The sequence below is a fragment of the Oreochromis aureus genome, linkage group 6 (genome assembly GCF_013358895.1).
Source record: "Oreochromis aureus strain Israel breed Guangdong linkage group 6, ZZ_aureus, whole genome shotgun sequence".
Classification (NCBI taxonomy): domain Eukaryota; kingdom Metazoa; phylum Chordata; class Actinopteri; order Cichliformes; family Cichlidae; genus Oreochromis; species Oreochromis aureus.
In genome coordinates this window covers 32,729,284-32,749,785 of record NC_052947.1, presented here as the reverse complement: position 1 = coordinate 32,749,785, position 20,502 = coordinate 32,729,284, and the positions used below count along the sequence as shown (strand labels likewise).

At 39.8% G+C, this 20,502-nt stretch overlaps 1 protein-coding gene across 6 annotated transcripts in view; it reads left to right on the top strand.

Moving 5' to 3' along the window:
- Positions 1–20,502, top strand: part of tsc2 (TSC complex subunit 2) — a 32,336-nt gene that overhangs the window by 2,555 nt on the left and 9,279 nt on the right. For 3 of the 6 annotated variants that reach the window (XM_031752977.2, XM_031752987.2, XM_031752970.2), the window contains exons 2-28: positions 1,332–1,517; positions 1,625–1,711; positions 1,807–1,917; positions 2,007–2,154; positions 2,751–2,868; positions 3,008–3,056; positions 3,895–4,020; positions 4,159–4,232; positions 4,307–4,460; positions 6,473–6,616; positions 6,870–7,007; positions 7,111–7,214; positions 7,367–7,448; positions 7,761–7,916; positions 8,005–8,124; positions 9,528–9,650; positions 9,733–9,839; positions 9,934–10,099; positions 10,436–10,558; positions 10,653–10,787; positions 11,410–11,599; positions 11,711–11,804; positions 11,887–11,989; positions 13,024–13,118; positions 15,823–15,963; positions 19,268–19,429; positions 19,523–19,684. In XM_031752977.2, the coding sequence (XP_031608837.1) occupies positions 1,383–1,517; positions 1,625–1,711; positions 1,807–1,917; positions 2,007–2,154; positions 2,751–2,868; positions 3,008–3,056; positions 3,895–4,020; positions 4,159–4,232; positions 4,307–4,460; positions 6,473–6,616; positions 6,870–7,007; positions 7,111–7,214; positions 7,367–7,448; positions 7,761–7,916; positions 8,005–8,124; positions 9,528–9,650; positions 9,733–9,839; positions 9,934–10,099; positions 10,436–10,558; positions 10,653–10,787; positions 11,410–11,599; positions 11,711–11,804; positions 11,887–11,989; positions 13,024–13,118; positions 15,823–15,963; positions 19,268–19,429; positions 19,523–19,684 (3,347 nt within the window). In that variant the 5' untranslated portion in view covers positions 1,332–1,382. The remainder of the gene's footprint in view (positions 1–1,331; positions 1,518–1,624; positions 1,712–1,806; positions 1,918–2,006; positions 2,155–2,750; positions 2,869–3,007; positions 3,057–3,894; positions 4,021–4,158; positions 4,233–4,306; positions 4,461–6,472; positions 6,617–6,869; positions 7,008–7,110; positions 7,215–7,366; positions 7,449–7,760; positions 7,917–8,004; positions 8,125–9,527; positions 9,651–9,732; positions 9,840–9,933; positions 10,100–10,435; positions 10,559–10,652; positions 10,788–11,409; positions 11,600–11,710; positions 11,805–11,886; positions 11,990–13,023; positions 13,119–15,822; positions 15,964–19,267; positions 19,430–19,522; positions 19,685–20,502) is intronic. The other 3 variants (XM_031752992.2, XM_031753010.2, XM_031753001.2) reach the window with 3 other exon arrangements.

Below are 20,502 nucleotides of genomic sequence, written 5' to 3'. Positions count from 1 at the left end.
CCAGAGCCCAGCTCCAGCTTACGCAACGTAACAATATGCTGACAGGTCTACTGGTTGTGAAGTTATGGCCCAATGCTGATTTGTAAAATAACTATTTGTTATATATTTTTTGTGTTACAATTTTTGTGCCGAGGAAGCAAAAAGAAGTTATTAATAGGGAATGACTGAAAGCTCTTTTTTTTTTTTTTTTTTTTTTTTTAGTTCTTCATCAGAGGACTGTAGAACAGTTAGCTTGCACAAAGTTGATAGGACAGATAAACAGTGGACAGCGGCATCTGTAAATCTGTACTAATTCTAAATGTATATACAGTCACTTGAAAGAGTTATCACACGACTCTACAGACTCATGTGAATAGTAAGTATATATAAATTTTCAGTAGCTAGTAAAACCACTCTTAAAGTCCTGCCATAGCATTTCAACTGGGCTGAGGTCTGGACTTACAGCAATTTAATTCCTTTCTTTTTCTTCTTCTTTCTTTTTCAGCCCTTTTTTGTTTGGTAGATTTACTAGTGTATATGGGCTCATTGTCTTTCTGCATGACCCAATTTGTGCCAACTGTGCTAACAGGTGGTGTTACGTACTAATGTGCTGTGTTTGTTTTTTTCCAACATGTGCATGGGTGTATATTATGGGCAGACATCTCCACTTTGGTCTCATCTGTTCAAGAAATGCTATCATTTGTACTGATGCTACTTTGCAAAGCTAAACTGTGCTGCCATGTTCTTTTTAGAGAGAAGAGGCTTTCTTTTTTACCAACTATCCAATTGTGCTGTCATGAACTTTAGCATTTGACATGCTTATAGAGTCTGAGACATGGCTTTTGGGTTTCTCTGAGTATTACATGGTCTAACCTTGGGATGAATATGCTGGGAAGATGGTGGCATTGTGTTAAAACAGACCTGAATGTGCCAGATTAGCAAATTGCCCAAAGTACTTTTATAGAGGTGCTTACCCATTAATCAATACATATGATTACCAGCACCTGGCTGCTGATTGCCCTCTTAATTGCTATAGGAGCAGTAATGGTGTACTTAAGTGTGCACAGGATTGCAATTATGCTTTTTTTTTTTTTTTGTCCCACACATGTTGTCTACTCCAACTGTACTTTCTCATATTGTCAAATACCTGGCAATACATTAAATCTATTAAAGGAAGGTTTACACATTTCCATAATAGTATTAGTTAGGTGGAGGTGGGGGAGGATGGCATTTATGTTATCAGCAGTGAATGACATATGAATCCACATTTAGAATCTACAGGAAATGATTAACTAATAAGCTTCAAGGGGGAAAAAAAGGTGTGACTCGCTCTGTGTCTGGTTCTGTGACAGGCAGCTGCCAGTCCCTCGCCTGTGTTGTGCATCACCCTTCCAGGCTGGGCCATGAATAAACAACCAAGCAAGGAGAGTCTCAAGGACAAGGTGAAGGGGATCTTTGGGCTGGGTACACAGCGTCCTCCGAACAAACAGAGCGACACTAAACCCTCCGAGTTTATCATTACGGCTGACATCATCAAGGTCTGCAGAAGCAACTGAGTATCCGTGCATGTTCACTGAATGTCTCTCATTCCTTTTCTAGCACATCTTCCACTGTTTGATGTATTTTTTGCTTTGGTGTGTTTCAGGAGCTCCACCCAGATTGTGGTCTGAGCAACCGTGTTCGCACTATGAACCACATCTGTGAGCTCGCCAAAATGAAAAAGTTTGAGGAGGTGAGCCCACTGGCTGCGGTCTGTTTTTGTTGTTGTTTGTTGAACATTATGCGGTCTTCTTTGTTTGTTAAAATCTGAGTGTATATGTTGTTCAGCATGCAGTGGAGGCTGTATGGAAAAATGTGGAAGACATGCTGACTCCAGAGCAGCCACCAGAAGCCAGACATGCCGTCCTGCAGCTGCTCAGGGCCATTATACAGGGGCAGGTATAAAAACACAACATGCACACAGACAAATGCAAATAGCTTCTGTATGTTTATTTTTAAAAAAAGTCTTGCCCACTGTTTGTGTGAAGGGTGAACGACTTGGCCCTCTGAGAGCCTACTTTTTCAAGGTAATCAGAGACTACCAGCCATGCAATGAAGACCTTTCTGACAGACTGGAGGTGTTTAAGGCTTTAACAGAGAATGGGAAGGATATCACATACCTGGAAGAGGACATAGGTAAAACCAGGATAATCCTCTTTCTTTGTCAGTTGCAGTATTTGTGTTTGGATTGTGCATTTAAAAACATAACTTCAGCTTTAAGTAACCACTATTAATCACTGATAAATTTCTGGCTGTGTCACACCTCAGCTGATTAGGTTCAACTCATGTTCACTGTTCCCTTTTTGTGCATTGACTCTGTTGATATTATGTAATAAAACAGTTTGTTTTCTTTTTTTAATCACTTGTTTTTCATTTTGAGCACAATGATGACAATGGGGTTTTTTTAAAATTCTAATAAATAGCTCTTTTTCTGCACACAATACCCGTAACTGTTTCTTTCAGGAATTCTTTTTTTTTTTTTCCCCAGAAGGTGGTAGTGAAACCTGCCACAGGACAAATAACCACATCCAAGATAGTTTGACCCCTGTATTATCTGAGAAATATGACATTATATGTTCAGCCTTATTTGAGCTACTTTTTTAGTAATATTTATAACTGTTGCGTTCATAGAAATACTGTGAATACTTTTATTTGCCATAGTATATTAACCTGCATTAACGCTTTTCACATGGATTTTTTTTCTTTCTATGTTATTTGCTTTTCTTTCTCAGCACGCTTTGTCCTCCTGTGGATGGATATAGGCCTTACCTCTGACTTTCTCCATGTTCTTGTCAATCTGGTGAAATTCAATAGCTGCTACTTGGACCAAAATGTTTCCATCATGGTCCAGTGAGTCAGAGAAATACACACACACACACACACACACACACACACACACACACACACACACACACACAATGATTCTCTCTTACTCAGCAATTGTTCTCAGTGTCCATTTTTCCTACTCGTTCTTCTGTGCTCTCTGCAGGAAAATTTGCCTGCTGTGCAACAGAACGACGTCTTCGACTGATATTGAGGTTGGTATTTTGTTTTTACTTTACAGTTTTTTTCTTTCCCAGTTGCAAATAAACAGATGTGACCACTTAAACCACTGCATTTGGCAAGAAGCACACTTGTAGCATGGAAATGGTGAAATAGTACTATTTTACCTAAGAGGCACCGTTAGATGCTGCTCCAGATCAATTTGCTCCTGAAATTATTTCTCTGCCTCCTCAGACGTGTTCCCAAGTGTACCAACAAGAGCTCAAACTGCCCCACTGACATCCTGAAATATGTACAAAAGCGGTCGTGATACTCTCTTTTTTTTTTTTTCCTTTGTCTGGAACAAACCGTTAAAATTTCCCTGCTGCTGCTCAGTTTCTTATTTTTAACACTTTCTAACGCATTATAACACTAATGGCTTGATGCCAATTTCATTTTTATTTTTTTGTCTGTTTTTTACAGTTTGAGGAGGAATTTTTCACAAAAAAAACAACTTTGCAACTGAAAAAATTTGAATTTATGACATTTATTTTCGCAGCACCTTCAGTGTGTAATGGCCTTTGTACAACATGCTTATCATTCTTCTTCAAAAGAAGGTGCGGTTGTTGTTTAGCAAATACATAAGGAGGTTTAGGAAACACTGAATTATTGAAGAACTATCCATATATTTATTATATGTGAAAACTCTGTACTCCAAAGCTAGGGATGATTTTAATCTGATATATAAAAATAATTTTTTGAGTGAATCACAATTATTAGCTTCACTTAAACCTACCAGTTAGACAAACCCTACCATATTTTTGGATTTGTGAACCTCAGAGTGTTTTGTAGCACTGGTGGTCACCAGCATTTCCAACCTTTGTATTTTTCCAGGTGGCTCTGCAAGTGCTCGATGCAGTTGTGTGTTACAACTGCCTGCCCTCTGACTCTTTAACCGTCTTCATAATCACACTCTGCCGTACGGTCAACGTCAAAGAGTTTTGCGAGTCCTGTTGGAAGGTGAGGGAAGAACAAACCTGCATATATAGTCTTCTGCCTCTTGTTTGTAGTTTTTGATTAGAAGGGGAATAATTCATAACTGTCCTCCTTTGTGTTGTTTGTTGTCCCTACACTTTGTTCTGCTCTCTGGTCCTTCAGTTAATGAGAAAGGTTTTGGGGACTCACCTCGGCCATAGTGCGATTTACACCATGTGTCGCATTATGGAGGAAAGGTATTATTGGTTAAATTTACAATATTTCTGAATTTGTGTGAATGAGCATATATAACTTTGGAGGTATGGTGCAGTTCTTCTTTGATCTGTCCCTCCACCAGGGTGTATATGGAGGATGCACCGTTGTTAAGAGGAGCAGTTTTCTTTGTTGGAATGGCACTTTGGGGCGCACACAGACTGCCTGCACTCAAAAATACACCGACGCTTGTTCTGCCATCTTTCTACAAGGTAACTCACATAAATATACATGCAGTTTTGCAATGAGATTATAATACTGAGGGTCAAGTCCACATCTCATAATCAAAAATTTAACTGATAGGATTTTATGGTGGTAAGCCTCTCTTGCACACTGGAGTTTTGAAGTTTCATAAGGACTTATTATACTTTTACTTTGTTTAGTATGAGCAAAAAATAAGGACTGCTTAAATTGCTTGGTTTTAGGCATTTTTTCCCTGGTCTTAAATCTTTGCAATGTCATTCAGAGCAAATCTCCTTAAAGGATAGGAATTTCTAAGGATTTAATCATTATGATTCTATTATCGATATCATTTATCAGTTCAGTTCTCTTATCGATGATCATTGGGTTCCCACTGGGTCCACTTTGAGAGTCACCACCATTGCTGTGCAGCGTATTAAAGACATTACATGCATGCAAATTAATTGCATGCTGTGGGTCAAGCGTATGTTAATGTTGGAGGTATTTCCCATTTTTGTTGTGATCAAGGTTGGATCATAACTTAAAAAAAAATATTATTACACAGAACACTTTTCTGTAATGCTGTATGGTACTTAATTACTCCAAGGAGAAAGTAATTCATTATACTCCTATATTACTTTAATGTTACTCTGTAAAATAGCTGAAACACCCTCTCTAATAATTATTATTTAACAATATAAATCTGAGGCTTCAGCCCCATACATCAGCACAAATCCTTATCCTAATAAGGACACACATTTTATCTTTCTCTTACTAATTAGGGATGAACACAAATCAAAATGAAAACCAGCACAACCAGGTCTGGCTGCTGGGCTGGTGTTGGGATTCACTCAGCCAAGAACCCAGAGTGAAAGCTAGCTTAGTGTTAGCATGCTGCGGTCTGTGTAGATCAGGGGTATCGAACTCCAGGCCTCGGGGGCCGGTGTCCTGCAGGTTTTAGATCTCACCCCGGGTCAACACACCTGAATCAAATGATTATTTCATTACCAGGCCTCTGGAGAACTTCAAGACATGTTGAGGAGGTCATTTAGCCTTTAAATCAGCCGTGTTGGATCAAGGACACATCTAAAACCTGCAGGACACTGGCCCCCGAGGCCTGGAGTTTGACACCTGTGGTGTAGATGCTTGCAAAGAGCCAAAATTGTGCTACCAGCATAATGCAGCAGTTTCTGTCTTGGATGCAGTTTCCACTTTACTATCATGCCCTCGTCATTTTGTGCAATAAAAATAATGTTCATATCCACGCTGTAGACTGCGCCTCCATCTTCCAGCTCCGACCCGCAAACAAATCGGCTTATTATAGCGCAAGTGGAACCAATAAGCGGGTTCAATAGGCAAGCAGACTAACAGTTCCAGGGAATTGGACTACTCGGAACTTGTCTACAAGAACTTGTTCTCGATTCCTGTCTCGAGTCCTTGTTGTGGTCATTTCAAGCACAGTGCCCTGGCTGTGAGCACAGCAACCCCACTCACATGGTGTTCAAATGTTTTTGTTTGCAGGGAGAAGCCAATAAGTAGAAAACTGGCTTAAAGCAGTAGTTTTAAATTGGGAGGCAATATTCCACTTTGATTTTATTATTGTTAACAATTGATTTAAAAAAAAATCAAAGAATTATGAAGCTTTTCTTCGTGCTTCTGGATTGAAAGAGGCCTAAAATTGATAGTTTTAGACAGAGGACGAAAGAGGAGCTGCAAAAAAGCCCATTGTAAGATAAATGAGGATAATTTTGACTTGTCACGCAATGATGCTCTAGTATAGAATAGCTTTGCTTTGCATTAAAAATATAGAGCTGGAAATCTGCACAATAGGGTGAAAAAGAACAGACTGTCTGACTTCCAAACCTGTGGCATAGATTTTCACTTTTGTGTTCAAAGTCATACTGATATGTTCTTTCAGGCAGGATGTAGTCAAACTGTAAGTTGTTGCCACTTGTTTAGATCTAAGCCTGAGGTTGAAAAATTGTATGGGTGTTAAATGGCTGCACTTGATATGGTGACTGTGACTTTTATCTCTGTCCCTCAGGCCATGTCATGCGCCAACGAGGTGGTCTCCTACGAAATTGTTCTTTCAATAACAAGACTCATCAAAAAGTACGGCAAAGAGCTACAGGTGGTCACTTGGGACATCCTACTCGGCATCATAGAGCGACTGTTGCAACAGATTCAGGTACTTGAATATATTGTTCGCTTGTGATTGACCATGCTTCATAGTGTAGTAGGTAACACATTTTTTAAGTAAGTGAAAGGTTTTTTGTTTGATTCCAGCTGGAGACTTAAATCCCATTTGGGCTTGTTTTAGGAAGGAGATCTGCCAAATTTAACTTGCAGAGCTCTAGTTTTTAATTTTTATATGGTTGAGTATACAGAGTAAAAAGTAATGGTTCTAGCTTGACCAAGTGGTGTGCCTCTTGTTTTCACAGACAATAGGCAGTGCGGAGCTAAAGGCCATTGTTTATGAACTGTTGACCACCGTGGAAGAGCTTTATGAACAAAACGGTTACCACGGCTCCACTGAGAAGTTTTTCAGCCTGGTGGAGAAATGTGCTGATAAAAGACCAGTTAGTGCTTTGAATATCTCCTGTCCTCCTCCAACCTTTGTTGTAATTTAGACCCCTTACACTTTGCTGCTTCCCCCCCTAATCTGAATCTTATCTTTTGCAGGATGCATCAGTGCTGACACTTATCTCCTACAGGGCTCAGTCTATCCAGCCTGCTAAAGAAGGCTGGATTCAGAGCCTTCACCGGCTCATGGAGAAATTCTTCAGGTAGGACACACACACGCACTCACACATATAAAGGATATGAGGGAGGTTATAGTATTATCCTTGTGATGTTCAATCTCTTTCTTGTACCATCTCTGAAGTATCGTAATCTCTGCTGTCCCTTTCTGTTATCTCACCCTTTGGCTCTGTGAAAGGAACGAGACTCGCAGTGTGATAAGAATCAAAGTGCTTCATATCCTGTCCTTCGTTCTCAGCACCAACCGGCAGCTCTATGAGGTCTGTGCTCTCTTACACATGCTCACATCAGAATCCTGTGTAATTCCAGTCCACTGTCCAGACTGAAAAGCATCTGGTGCATTTCTCTTGCCATAGTTCCAATTTTTACTAATGAAGATATTTTGATAGTTGCATGCACCACTCGGGTGCTAACATACTAAACTCTTCTGAGTCACCCAAACTTTACTTGCATGCAATTTATTTCGCAATGGAGCTTGTACAAATGTGTTAAAATCATACTTTTCCCTTTGTGTTCTTTACTTATTTTCGTTTTTTTGTTTGTTTGTTTGTTTGTTTTTTTTCCTTTCCCAGGATGAATTGATTGAAATGGTGGTGATTCCCCAGCTCAGTGGGATTGCTGAAGACCGGGATTTGGCAGTTAGAAAACAGGCTACTCAGCTATTAGTGGACCTTGCTGAGGGCTGCAACACGCACCACTTCACCAGCCTGCTGGACATCATTGAACGGGTACAAAAAGAGTACATACAATAACACAAAACCGTCCCATTTCTGTCACAATGTCATTACTTCTCTCCATTGTATAATTATTTTTTAGGTGGCTAGCCGCTCTCTGGTGTGTTCAGGGCCCCTAGAGGTTTCTGAGAGAGACCCCACAGCAGAGTCTCCTATGGAGGATGTTAGGACTTCTATTTTGGGCCTGCTTGAAATCCTGCAGGTATACATAAAAATAGTAGATGTTAAGAGTTGTGGGTGAGTTAAAATAGAATATTCAGACATAGTTTCTTCCACATTGACTTATCACAATGTAGGGCATCAAATGACATCAATCAACCCCCCTACCCCCCAAGAACAGTTCAATACACATTCAAATTGACTAAAATTGGCTTTGTTGACTGCTTTCAGACTGTAAATGTCGTCTTATTTGGTGACATTTTACCAAGCTCAAAGATCTCTTCATGGCACAAAAGGCTGAGAATATAACAAGCAAAAAAATGTAGTTCACAAATAAAAAAATTGGGCACTTAATTTGTCCAAACCAAATTAACCAAACCCAAAAGCAGTTTTTGTGATGTTGCCTCACTGTGTCTTTGTATTGCTGTCATGCTGCAATTACTGTACTCTGACCTGGTTATCTGACACATACCCATCAGGACACCGACTGCCCTCTCCGGCCTAAAAATGTATTAAAGGAAAACTAACTTGTGAGATAACTTTTTTTCCTAGCTAAAGCTAGCTGCTGCTAATTTAACTTTTTTTTTTTAAAAATTCCTCTTAATCAAATGAGTCAGCAGCTAAAACTTTTAATGATGAAATGACTAAACTAATGCTTAATATTGCAAGCTGGCTGTCAGCTTCTCAGGTGTGATCCAGTTTTAGTGATGTTGTTTTGTATTTGGAGGATATATCTGCCTTGTAATCAAAATTTTATTAATATACATTGAATGGAAATTGATGTATATACCTGGACAGATAAACACGATTACCTTTATCTACAGACTAATACAAATGTTTTATTTTCTTAAACAAAGTTGATTTACAATAAAATTGAAAATGTCTTTTTTTTTCTTCGATCCTTGGAACAGTGTGTGAAGTTTATACAAATTTCAGTGTCTGAGCAAAGATGAATCGCTCAGACTTAAGACATGCTTCTAGAATAAACGTTAGCAACAAAGTCGTTCTAGAAGCAAGTGTTGCATCATGTTAATGCCGCCCGGCAGTTATTAATCTTATAATTAAACTCCAAACATTAAAATGTCGTTGATGATAGATTTCAGCCTTCTTGGTGACCACTCTCCAAAGTCTGTAATTATGTTGTATCTATAATTACTGTTTTGTAATGTTGGATATTTTTGCCAGTGTAGTGTCATGTGCTTGCATTTTATGATATTTAGCCGACTGTTAGGTACATGCTAAGGTTCAGGAGATGCGCAAAAAGAAAAAGAAGTAAAGTAAAACATTATTTATAGTGTGCTATATTGATATGAAATTTTGCATGCTGCCTAAGACTTTAATTCAGCTAGCAAAACTAAGATTATCAAGGCTTATCAAATAAACATGCACCAAAACATTTTTTATATTTTGCCTGGTGATAACATGTTATCCTTTTTCTTCTGACAGAGCAAACTTTACAGTCTGCCTGCCAGCCATGCGAGTCGTGTTTATGAGTTGCTTATCAGCCACCTGCAGCTCCATTACAAGAACAAGTACTATTCAACTATTGCCTCCACTATTAGACTACAGGTAGGTGATCTGTTACTACCCAAATGTTTTTACCTCTTACTACATCATTTCTTTGTTGACTCCTCCTTTTTTTTTTTCTCAGGTGTTTGACTTCTTCCTCATGATGCGTGCAGACTCTCTTCACCGTCTTGGGGTCCCAAACAAAGATGGTGTCATGAGATTCAGCCCTTATTGCTACTGTGATATAGGGTGAGAAAACAAACATTTCCTTTACTAGAGGTATTTTGCTTTCTGACAGCTCTCTAACATTGTGTCACTTGTTTTTGTTCTTGTTGCTTTTCAGGGAACCAGAGAAACGTGTTGGTGAAAAGAAGCCAGCAGGTTCAACCTCTCCGCCTGCTGGCAGCCCTGCTCCTCCTGCTGCTCCTCCCACTTCAGCAGCCTCAACACGCTCAGCCTATCTTCCCTATTCGCCTGCCTTCAGTGTCCTCCTGCAGTGCCTCAAGATGGTACACACAATAATTATTGTATCAAACTGCATCGCACAGTGCAAATAATACTTTTGTGGTTAAACAATTGGCCTCATGCCCAGTTTTGTCTTTTTATTCTTGGACTCAACTAGAGTTGCTATACATTTTAAGCTAAGATTAAACCTTGCATATCTTACAATGGGGCTAGATGCACCCCCTTGGTTTTCTTTTCTGATTGGCAGACAGTATTGAATTCAAATCAGAATTAAATCATGGGCATTGCAGCTGTTAGAATGCAGAAATAGTGACATATAATTGCAGTGACTTCTCTTTTATCTGTAAAGGTTTCGGATATGATTTATTTCTCTCTTACAGGAGACAGATTGGAAGGTGCTGAAATTGGTTCTTGACAAGCTGCCGTGGATGCTGCAGTACAAAGTGTTGCTGCTCACATCACCATGCAACTTAGATCAGCTGTGTTCTACACTGTGCTGCATGGTAGCCTGACTTTATGCACATAAATACAGATCCATACACTGCATGTTATGTTGTGAGTGAATTCAGTCGTTATTGATCTCCTTTGCGTGTGTAGGTGACAGATCGTCTCATCTCAGAGCGATTGAAAAAGACTCCAGAGGGGTTTTCGCGCACAGATGTTCAGCTGGCAGTGATTCCTGTTCTTACAGCAATTACCTCCTACCACAACTACTTGGAGCAGTCAAGACAGGTACACAAACTAGTCTGCAGAAATCAAACACCTTCTGTGTTCCTCACAGGGTTCTACGATAAGTTTTATGCTAGCATTTACAAAACAACTCTAGACTATGTTGGGAAAATTAGGTTGGAACCAGGTTGCTTGTCTTCACATGCAGCAAACAACAGGATGTACTCTGCTTTAGGTAGAAATAACATGGTTTTGTTGAGCGTACCGGAAGAGGCAGGACATAAAACCCACTTTCTTGCTGTGAATGATCAGATTAGCTTAATTATATAGCAGACAGACTTTGCATTACAGAACTGGCAAATTAAATGTGCAGCCTGACTATGTTTTACATTTGCATTCTATTACTATTATTACTCATATTTAAACACAATTCATGCACGTACACACCATTGACAAAGTCTCCATGGTGTGTACGTGGAGTCCATGGAGTGTTAGTGACACCCATTCAACTGCTTGTTAATGTAAATGTCTAATCAGCCAATCACATGGCAGCAACTCAGTGGGCTTAGGCTTGTAGACCTGGTCAAGACGACAGCTGAAATTCAACACGAGCATCATTAGGGGGAAGACGGTTGATTTAAGTATCTTTGAACACTTACATTCATCATTTCATTGGTCCATGCAGAGAGAACTGGTTCAGTGCCTCGAGACTGGGCTCATTTACCGCTGTGCCAAGCAGTGTGTGGTGGCCCTTACAATGTGCACGGTGGAGATGCCTGATATCATGATCAAGCTTCTTCCTGCTCTTATCGTCAAGCTCACTCACATCTCTGCTACTGTTGCCATGGCATCTCCTATGCTCGAGTTTCTCTCCAGTGAGTACTTCTCTCTTTTTTTGTATTCTTTTACATTGTTGAAGGTCAAAGTCTTAATTTCTTAGACTGTTTTTCTTTTTTTTTCTTTTTTTTTTTGACTGTGTTTCACAGCCCTCGTGCGCCTTCCCCATCTGTATGCCAACTTTGTAGCTGAGCAGTATGTCAGCGTCTTTGCCATCTCACTACCTTACACTAACCCCTCAAAGTAAGTCCTAGCACATGTGACAAATTGTATTCCCTGATGCAGAGACACACTCTGATCTGAGTATTTCTTCAAATCCCATCAGGTTCAACCAGTACATTGTGTCCCTGGCCCACCATGTGATTGCCATGTGGTTCATACGCTGCAGACTACCCTTCCGCAAGGACTTTGTTCAGTATATCACAAAGGTACAGCACAGTGACAAAAAAGAGCCTTTAAACCTGAAGCTGAATTTACTGTTACTGACTTGCCCATACACATGAACAATATAAGGAAGAGAAATAATGCAATACTAAGAGCGAGTACAGATGCGTAGCTCCTGCACTGAAATCAATGTCACTGAAAAGGACCTTGTCCTTCTTACTCATACATTTATAAAAGAAAGTGTCTTCCTTTCAGAGACTTTTAACAATAGTTTAATTAAAAGGCAACAACTTGTACAAACTCTTATGCAATACAAAACAAGGCTCTCTGGACTTCCTTCAGTTCTTGAGAATAACTTGTTGTCCAGTAATTATCAGATAACTGTTCGTCTGCTTTCTTGTCAGTAGTGGGCTTAGAATGTTTTCACCACCCTCATTTCCACTTGTTATTTATGCTTAGCATAAAAACTCGGGGGAGAAAATGTTAAAGTGACCCTGGTGTATTTTCACCAGAAAAGAGATGGAAAACAACAGAGACATAACCCTCAGATTAGAACAGACCAGCTCTTTGTGTTTATGCTGAGCTAACAGCTTCAGGCTGCAGCTTTATATTGGACAGAGAATTGAGTTCTTGACAAAAAGGCAAATTAGCATATTTCTGAAATATTCTTTTAAATTGTCCTTGGATATTTCCACTGGATTTGTCAGTTCTACTTATTATTTAATGCTTTTTATTCATTGCATTCTGATAGTGTTGCATTGCATTGCACATAGTTGTTCCTTTCTCTTTTGCAAAAAAGTTGAGGTCTCAGCTTCTTAATGCACTTTTGGGCATTCACTTGGATTTATTTGCTCTGGCAATGGTGGCTTAAGTAACTGCACAACACACTTTTAACCTCAAATGTCTCCAGAGAGATGTTTCATTGAACTTTTGTACTGTTCAGGAGACACATGTCCAGTTAGGTGCATCTGGATGTTTGAGAAACCTGTAGTAGAGGGGGCACGACTGGAAATCGTCTGTAAATCTGGATCGCCGTTTTTGTTTTGCATATCTGGTTCATATCTTTGTGTTCCTTCAGGGTTTGCGTTCCAACGCCCTTATGCCATTCGATGACAGTCATGAGCAGAGTCCGTTTCGTGCCCGAAGCACCAGCCTCAATGAGAGACCCAAGAGGTAAACTGTATGTTCACTGTCAGTCGCCAGCAGTAATGTGCAAACCAGCAGCACCGCACGCTGCCCACGTGGCTGCTGTTGTGGTAAAGGGTTGGGGGTAGCCAAGGTAACAGGGGACTCAGCATGATTCGTACTGTGGCGTGATGGTTGCAGTGACACCTCTCAGGTTGCCATGGTGATCATTAGTTCATTTGATCTGTTTATGCTTTTTTATGTTTTAAAATGTGTTCTTATACAACCACTTATTTTTATTTTTTATTTTTCCAAGAATCACCTCATTTGACACACAGAGGGTGGACAAAATAGCATAAACACCTGTATAATGCTATGCCTTTATTTAGTTTATATTTGCTGTGGATTATTATATATCATTATTCAGGTGTTTGTGTGCTGCTTTCACCACCTGTATCTCACAAAAATACATCTCTAGTTAATAGCATGAGTAAGAGGTACAGGGTGTCCCTCCCCCTGTCACACTGTGCTGTCTGACTGCTGTTTGTGACCACAGAACATGTACACAAAGAGAAATACACACCATCTTTCACACAGAGGGATAAAGAAGCTTTTCTCAGCAAGGTGCCATTCTCATTCGTACAAAGTGTGAATGTTGTTTGGTTGTCCACACCTAGATTAGTTGAACAGTGTACATTTAAAAACATGTACAAAGTCACTTTTTAAAACACTCTAGACTGTGACACAGAGAGAAGGGTACTTAACAGAGGTCTATTTGCGTTAATTAATAATACTGCTTTAAATTGTGCCACCACATACGCTATGCTGTAGTACCCACTAAGAAATGTAACTACAAAGACACAGATTGTTGTCATTACGCTTGTAAAGTGTTTTACCATGTAAAGATGGTAAATCATTAACAAAATGCATTAGGCTGTGATAGTTTTTAGTTTGCTCGCTATGCTAATATAGCCAGTGTTCTGTCAATGTAGGGATAAGTTATTTTTTTCTTATTTCCAAAGCTGTCATAATCCCCAACTCAGTTGCTACTAAAATGTTCTCTTTCCCGAGTTTCCTTAAAAGTAACTTTTGTTCAGTAATTATCGCCAAGTCCAAACTAATCAGCTCAGTTTCGCTTGTGAGTGTAGAGCAATGCAGATCAAACATGCACATAAGTACAAGTGCAACTGCTGTGTAGATTCTGCAAGGATTCGTCACAGGACTAAAGATCAAACTTCACTACTCTGTGTCTTAACTACACTTTGTCTGCAGCTCTCCTTTGTGAGAAAGTTAGAAGTGATAGGTCTATTATTTTGTTTGGTATGAGTCCTGTAGCTTGCTGTTATCTCACACGCTGCACAAAGCAGAAGGAGAGTGAGTGGAGCCAGTGGCAGGAGAGCAAAATTAAAACGCCAGTGTTGTCATTTTCATACACAAAAAATTACATGTTTTAAAAATAAGTACTTGGTGTAGAAATCCCAGTTAAACCTGAATTTACCCAGTGAATTTTAGAGACTCTATAATATTTATCTTCCCCTTTTCCTAATGTGATTTCTACTTTTATGCTCACGTTTATTGTGGCATTTTTATTAATTTTCCATCTTTTCTTAGATTTGGGTTAACAAATTGTTTTTAATTTTTGTGAAGCCCTTCCAGTATCTTTAACTTGGTAATTAAAAAAACCAAAACAAAACAGCAAATCCCTGTTGCAGCTCTCCACAGTAATCCAAAGTGCTTCTGCTAACATTAATTCTTCCATAACAGTTTTCCATATTCTGGTATCACAGTCCTTGTGCTGCTCATTGCCCATAATGAGGTTGGAGTTCCTCAGCTCAGTTTCCACCAGGATGCTGGTCAGAATGTCAAGTTTAAATGTATTAATTTAATTCTTAAAATGTTCTTGGCAAACGTTCCACTGTGTCCAAACATTACCTTTGCATACATAAAAACGCATACATTATTTGGTGATGATGATACTAAACTAGTATTTGGTCCAGTCTGAGGCTGCTGTGCTCCAACCCTCAGGTTTCATCCAGCTTTATGTTTCAGTTGTGTTTTAACTTCTATTATAAAGCCTGTGCTGAGTCCATCCCTACGGTTATACTTCTGTACTAGTCCTTGGCTTCTCTACAAACCTGCTGTGTGAAGTAATGTTTATTTTGTTGCTCTCCTGAATACTTTCTGTGTATTTTCTTTTCTGAATAGCAGAAGCTGTTTTCCCCTCTGCCTTAGCTTCTCTGTTTTCTGTTTAGTTGGCGTGTATCCTTTTATTTTTTTTAATCCTCTTTTTTTCTTTCTCCACTCTCCTGTAATCTGATTCATAATGTTCACTGCTGTTAATTTTCACCTTGTTGTGTTTTTCCTTTATTTGACCCTTCCCCCTCTCCACTGCCCCCTGTGTTTGGTGTGGTTGTGGTTTTGGGGGTGGTTGTGTCATCCTGGATCCTTTCTACATTGCTCCTGATCCCTCCCTCCTCATGTGACGCTGCCCTTTGACCTTTGTGGCCCTCTCCTCTGTACCCTGCCCCTCTCCATGTGTGGCGTGCACTCCTGATCACCTGCTCATGTTGCTCTGGTTCTCTGGTGATGATTCCTGCTGTCTCCTGGTATACTTTTACACCACACTTCCTCCACACTCCCAAACCACCACCCTCACGATGACCCCTGTCCTCTCACTGCCCCAACGCCACCGTTACTCCATCTTGGGCCCAATCCCCCTCGCCCTTTGCCATGGACACTCCTCACCGCTCAGCCTGCGGGCAGCAAAAGTGGCAAAGGCAGCAGCAGCGGTAGCCAATAGCAGCAGCTCTCCAGTTAAAGAGCTGAGGGACCTTTCAGCCATGGACGCTTTCCGCTCCCGCAGCATCAGCGTCTCCGAACATGCGGTCCGCAGGTTAGAGAAGAGCCTTCTGGGTAACAAACCAAAAACCAATAACAACCCAAACACTTACTGCTTTCTTCATGGGATTGATGGGGTCTAGGGTCATTGTCCGTCTTTGGGGGGGGGGGGATTTGTTGCCAGGGGCACCTGGAGTGGGTGGTGCATGCTGGAGGAAGGTTTATGTGTTGAGCTTTTTGGTTTGTTTTGGGCTGTGTTTATATTTGTGCTGGTTTAAATGTTGCCGTTTTTCTGATTTGCTTTTGCATGCAGTGTTTGTTGAAGACGTGGGAAAGCATCTTTTCATTATTGATGTTTTTCACTTTGCTCTAACACAGATTTTGCTTTTTTTTTTTTCATTATTTTGCTTTGGTTTGATTTTATTTGTATGTGTCTTTTATGTGCTGGGTGTATTGCTGACTGATTTTCATTGGCCTAACAACAAATGAATGGCAAAGGGGACTGGTGCAAAGCATGTGTATTCACAATGGTGGGATCTATATAAACTTCACTGTAAACAACTGCAACCCCCTACTTTGGCTCCCTCTGTGTGGTGTGGGGGCACATCTGCCTCTTCGACAGTGACCGTGGCAACAGCAACACAACAGCTTTTGTTTGCTTGCTTGACATAATTTTAGTGTTTTGTTCCACTGAAACATCCACTGTACTGCTATGACCATGGCAATCTCCTAGTGTGGGATTTCAGAACTACCTGGGTTGAGATGAACTTTTAACAGTTTGATCAACATCACTCGCATCAGCACACGCAGATCCACACAAACACTCTTCCTCACTAATTTCATATGCTTATCTGTCCTTGGCTGACTTTCTTGGGCATCTGGAAGAATTACAATGCAACATTGCAGTTGTCAGATGTGGCTGCCCATGCCACTTGATTGTCATAGGTCATATTAGTATTGCCACCAGATGGCAGCAGCAGCTCAGTACTTAATATGCTTAAAAGTACTGTTTAATGTTCAAAGACAAACACAAAATTAGTGGGACTAAACAACTGCATTGTTGCTCTCTTTAACCTGCTTTAACTGTTGACTGGCTGATAATCTGCTTTTGCTCTCAGAGCTGATTTTTGTGTGAACTGGGTTTAAAATTCACCTCCTTGTGGACACTTACTCCATATCGCATAACGTGACCACATTCAAAGCTTTCAGTCTTCAAGGCGACATTTTCATTGGAAAAACTGTATGGGATTAGATAAGGTTACATTTGTTTTTCTTTACTTTAAATTGGGTAGTGTCAGTGAATTGAAGTTCAATAGCATGTGCTGGGATGACAAAACAGCAAACCGCGTACTGTTTCAGGCGTGAGTCTTTCATGGTCATGTTTTTGGAGTATGTGTCCACTAAACATTGAAATGAAAAATGAGTCATTGTCAGTAGAAGAATAGTAGTTATAAAATGTGACTGCATAGTTGCTGATTCACATTCTGGGACTTGAGAGATTTGTTTGAGCCTCATACTAAAGATGTACGCATCAGTATTAGTCTGTATGTGTGCCTATATTTTTATGCTCAAAACATTTAAAGTGGCAATAGTATTTATATATACATCTTTGAAATTCTGGAAATATAGTTGTATTCCTGCCAGTCCAGACCTTCCCTAACCTTTTTATAGAGTATTTTTATTGGACCTGTAAGTAATAAGAATGGAGGCCTTAAACAAAAACAAGACAAAACAAAAAACAAGACAAAACAAAAAACTAAGGACCTCTTGCTCTCTGTTTTTTAAATCCTTTGCATTGCTACCTTCTTGTTTTAATATTTGATAATTTCTTTCATTTTTGCATTTGTTTATGATTTGGCTCTGAAAAACAGTCCGCATGTCTTTAATACTCCCCGCTGTGATGAGAAGTAACATCTCAGATGGCTGGAGTGTTGCTGTAAATTGCTCATTTTGAGCATGTTTACTTCTAAGCAGCAAGCTTTCAAAACACTTCCATTATCTCCCTTGAGCTGATGTTCACATCTGTAAATTTGCTTCCAAACTGATTCTTGTGTAGAGCATGGAGAAATGCTTCATCTGAATACAAAAAGCTGCTGCTCAGCGAATGCTAATTGAAAGATTTGACTTCAGTGAAAACATTAACATACCGTCAAACACATCGAGTCACACGTTGCTTCTACCGCCTGGTTTTTCTGCATCAAAATATTACACATCCGTTTACCCTCCCAGAGAGAGCTTTTTTACATTTAGTAGGAGAATCAGTGTGGTATCAGAGCATGCAAAGCCATGTATTACTTGTCCCAGCATGTGTCTCTGCGTGTGCACTTAGAGAAATGTAATCATCATATGGTAGTTGAGCATAAGAAGTTGGGTCCGTAAATATTTAGACAGTGAGTGTGCACAATTTTGCCTCTTTACACTATCATTACAGTCAACTTGCAGTGAAGCCCTCAGGAGGTGATAGACGTGTAGACTTTCAGCTTTCTTTCAATCAACTGTTTTTGCATACTCTCTATCCTATAACTAACTATGTAACTCTGCGCATCAGACTTATTTCTGCTACTATTATCAACAGTTAAAACTGCATAAAAACTAGTGACCCTGTTCCACTGGGATATTTACATGCTTGCACCATCAAAAATTTCTTCACTGCTTTTGATAAATGATGTGAAATGCTTTGCATTAATAAATTCTGCCTCTGTCTTTAGTTTCATATGTCCACATAATCTTGTTAAAGAGTGGAGACTATGGAGTAACTCGTAACTCATAAATAGTTATATCTGGGGTTTTTTATGTTGTAAGGCCCTACAATTAATTGAAACTTAAGGGTTGAAGTTCGGATGTGGTTAGGGTTATGGTAAGGCTTGACACTTACTTTTTATGGTTAACCTTTTGGGTTGAAGCCTTGGGAATGCATTAATATCATTAAACTTGCCTAAACTTACTGAGTTCCCAGCAGTAGATACCAAAGTTTACTTCTGAGCCAGTGGCTGTAGGTCCTAAACAGTGGAATATTTTGAGGTACTAGAGTAACATCTTGATTGCTTTCTTTTAGTACCGATGTGATGGTATACAGAGGCAAAAATGCAAAATTTGTAATCCTTTCCAAATACTTATGAACCCAACTGTATACAAATGAATGCACGTTTCCATGTGTGCTTGTGTTGAATGTGATCTAGGCACGGATATGAGCACGGGTGATTGTGTGATTCTTCTTGCAGTTTTCTCTGCACCAATAAATCAGAACTTGCATGTTTCTGTGCACTTTACATATTAAATACGCAAGGAGCTTGTGCCTTCATCTCGCTCTTCTCCACCTTTTGCTGTTCTTTATTTGTCTCTTTGTTTCCACCTTTTAGGATGCACACCTCAACCACCACGTGCAGTCTGGGCTCTGCCGATGAAAATGCAGTAACTCAGGCCGATGAGGGGCTGAAGACTGTACACCTAGAGCTCACAGAGACTTGTCTTGACATGATGGCACGATATGTGTTTTCCAACTTCTCTGCACTGCCGAAGAGGTTAGAAGAATTTAATTTTTTTTAATGGTCATATTTTGTAAAAGGAATTGGAAAAAGCAGCACGAGTGATGATTTTGGCCTCTGTTCTCTTAGGTCTCCCATCGCAGAGTTCCTGTTAGCAGGAGGCCGCAGTATGACCTGGTTGGTGGGCAACAAGTTGGTCACCATAACAACCAGCGGAGGGGTCAGAACACAAGCGCTGCTGGGCCTGGACATGGCTGATCGCCTGGGAGGAGGAGGAGGGGAAATGACCAGGTGATGCATGCTTGCACACATACTAAAAGGAATTTGTCTGCTTTTAACTGGCTCAACAAATCAAAGAGGTGCTCCTCTTTAACTTTCTTCCCTTTTTTTTTTTTTTTTTTTCCCCTTCTTCCCGGTGAGCCAAAAGTTAATTATGAGAGCATTATGCTGCTCTAAACACAGTGTTTTTTTTCCTACTCTTGGCTCTGTGTAATGTCAGTAACACTGAACATTAAATGCCTAGCACAAAACTGTCAGCATTGAAGACCCACACATCTGTTGCTGAGACTATTAGTTTCCGAAGGCACACACACACACACACACACACACACACACACACACACACACACACACACACACACACACACACACACACACACACACAGAGGTTGAACTGAGTAGCTGCCTAGAGACCCAGAAGAAGATGAATAAGGATTATTTTGAAATGGGAATCATACAAAGCTACTCTATTAGTCCAAGAAGTCTAAGAATGAAACGATGGAGCTGGAAATAAACACAATAGACCACCTACCACATGGCATTTACCCAGTAGTGCCACAATGGGGTTGACATTTATCCTTTTGAGTAAAATATTTTGACATTTAGTGGATGAATAGCCATGAACTAGACCCCACCCATTCAGGATAAATTGCAATCATTTTAGCTTAATTCTTAAAGACAAAATGTCTAATTAAAAAAAAAACAAAAAAAAAACAACTTTTGTAACCTGCAATTAAGAAAAATAGCAAAACTGTTGACATTAAAGCTTCAACTTAAATATTTAACAATTACAAAATTAACAAATTCCAAAATGATAAACTAAGTTGGTG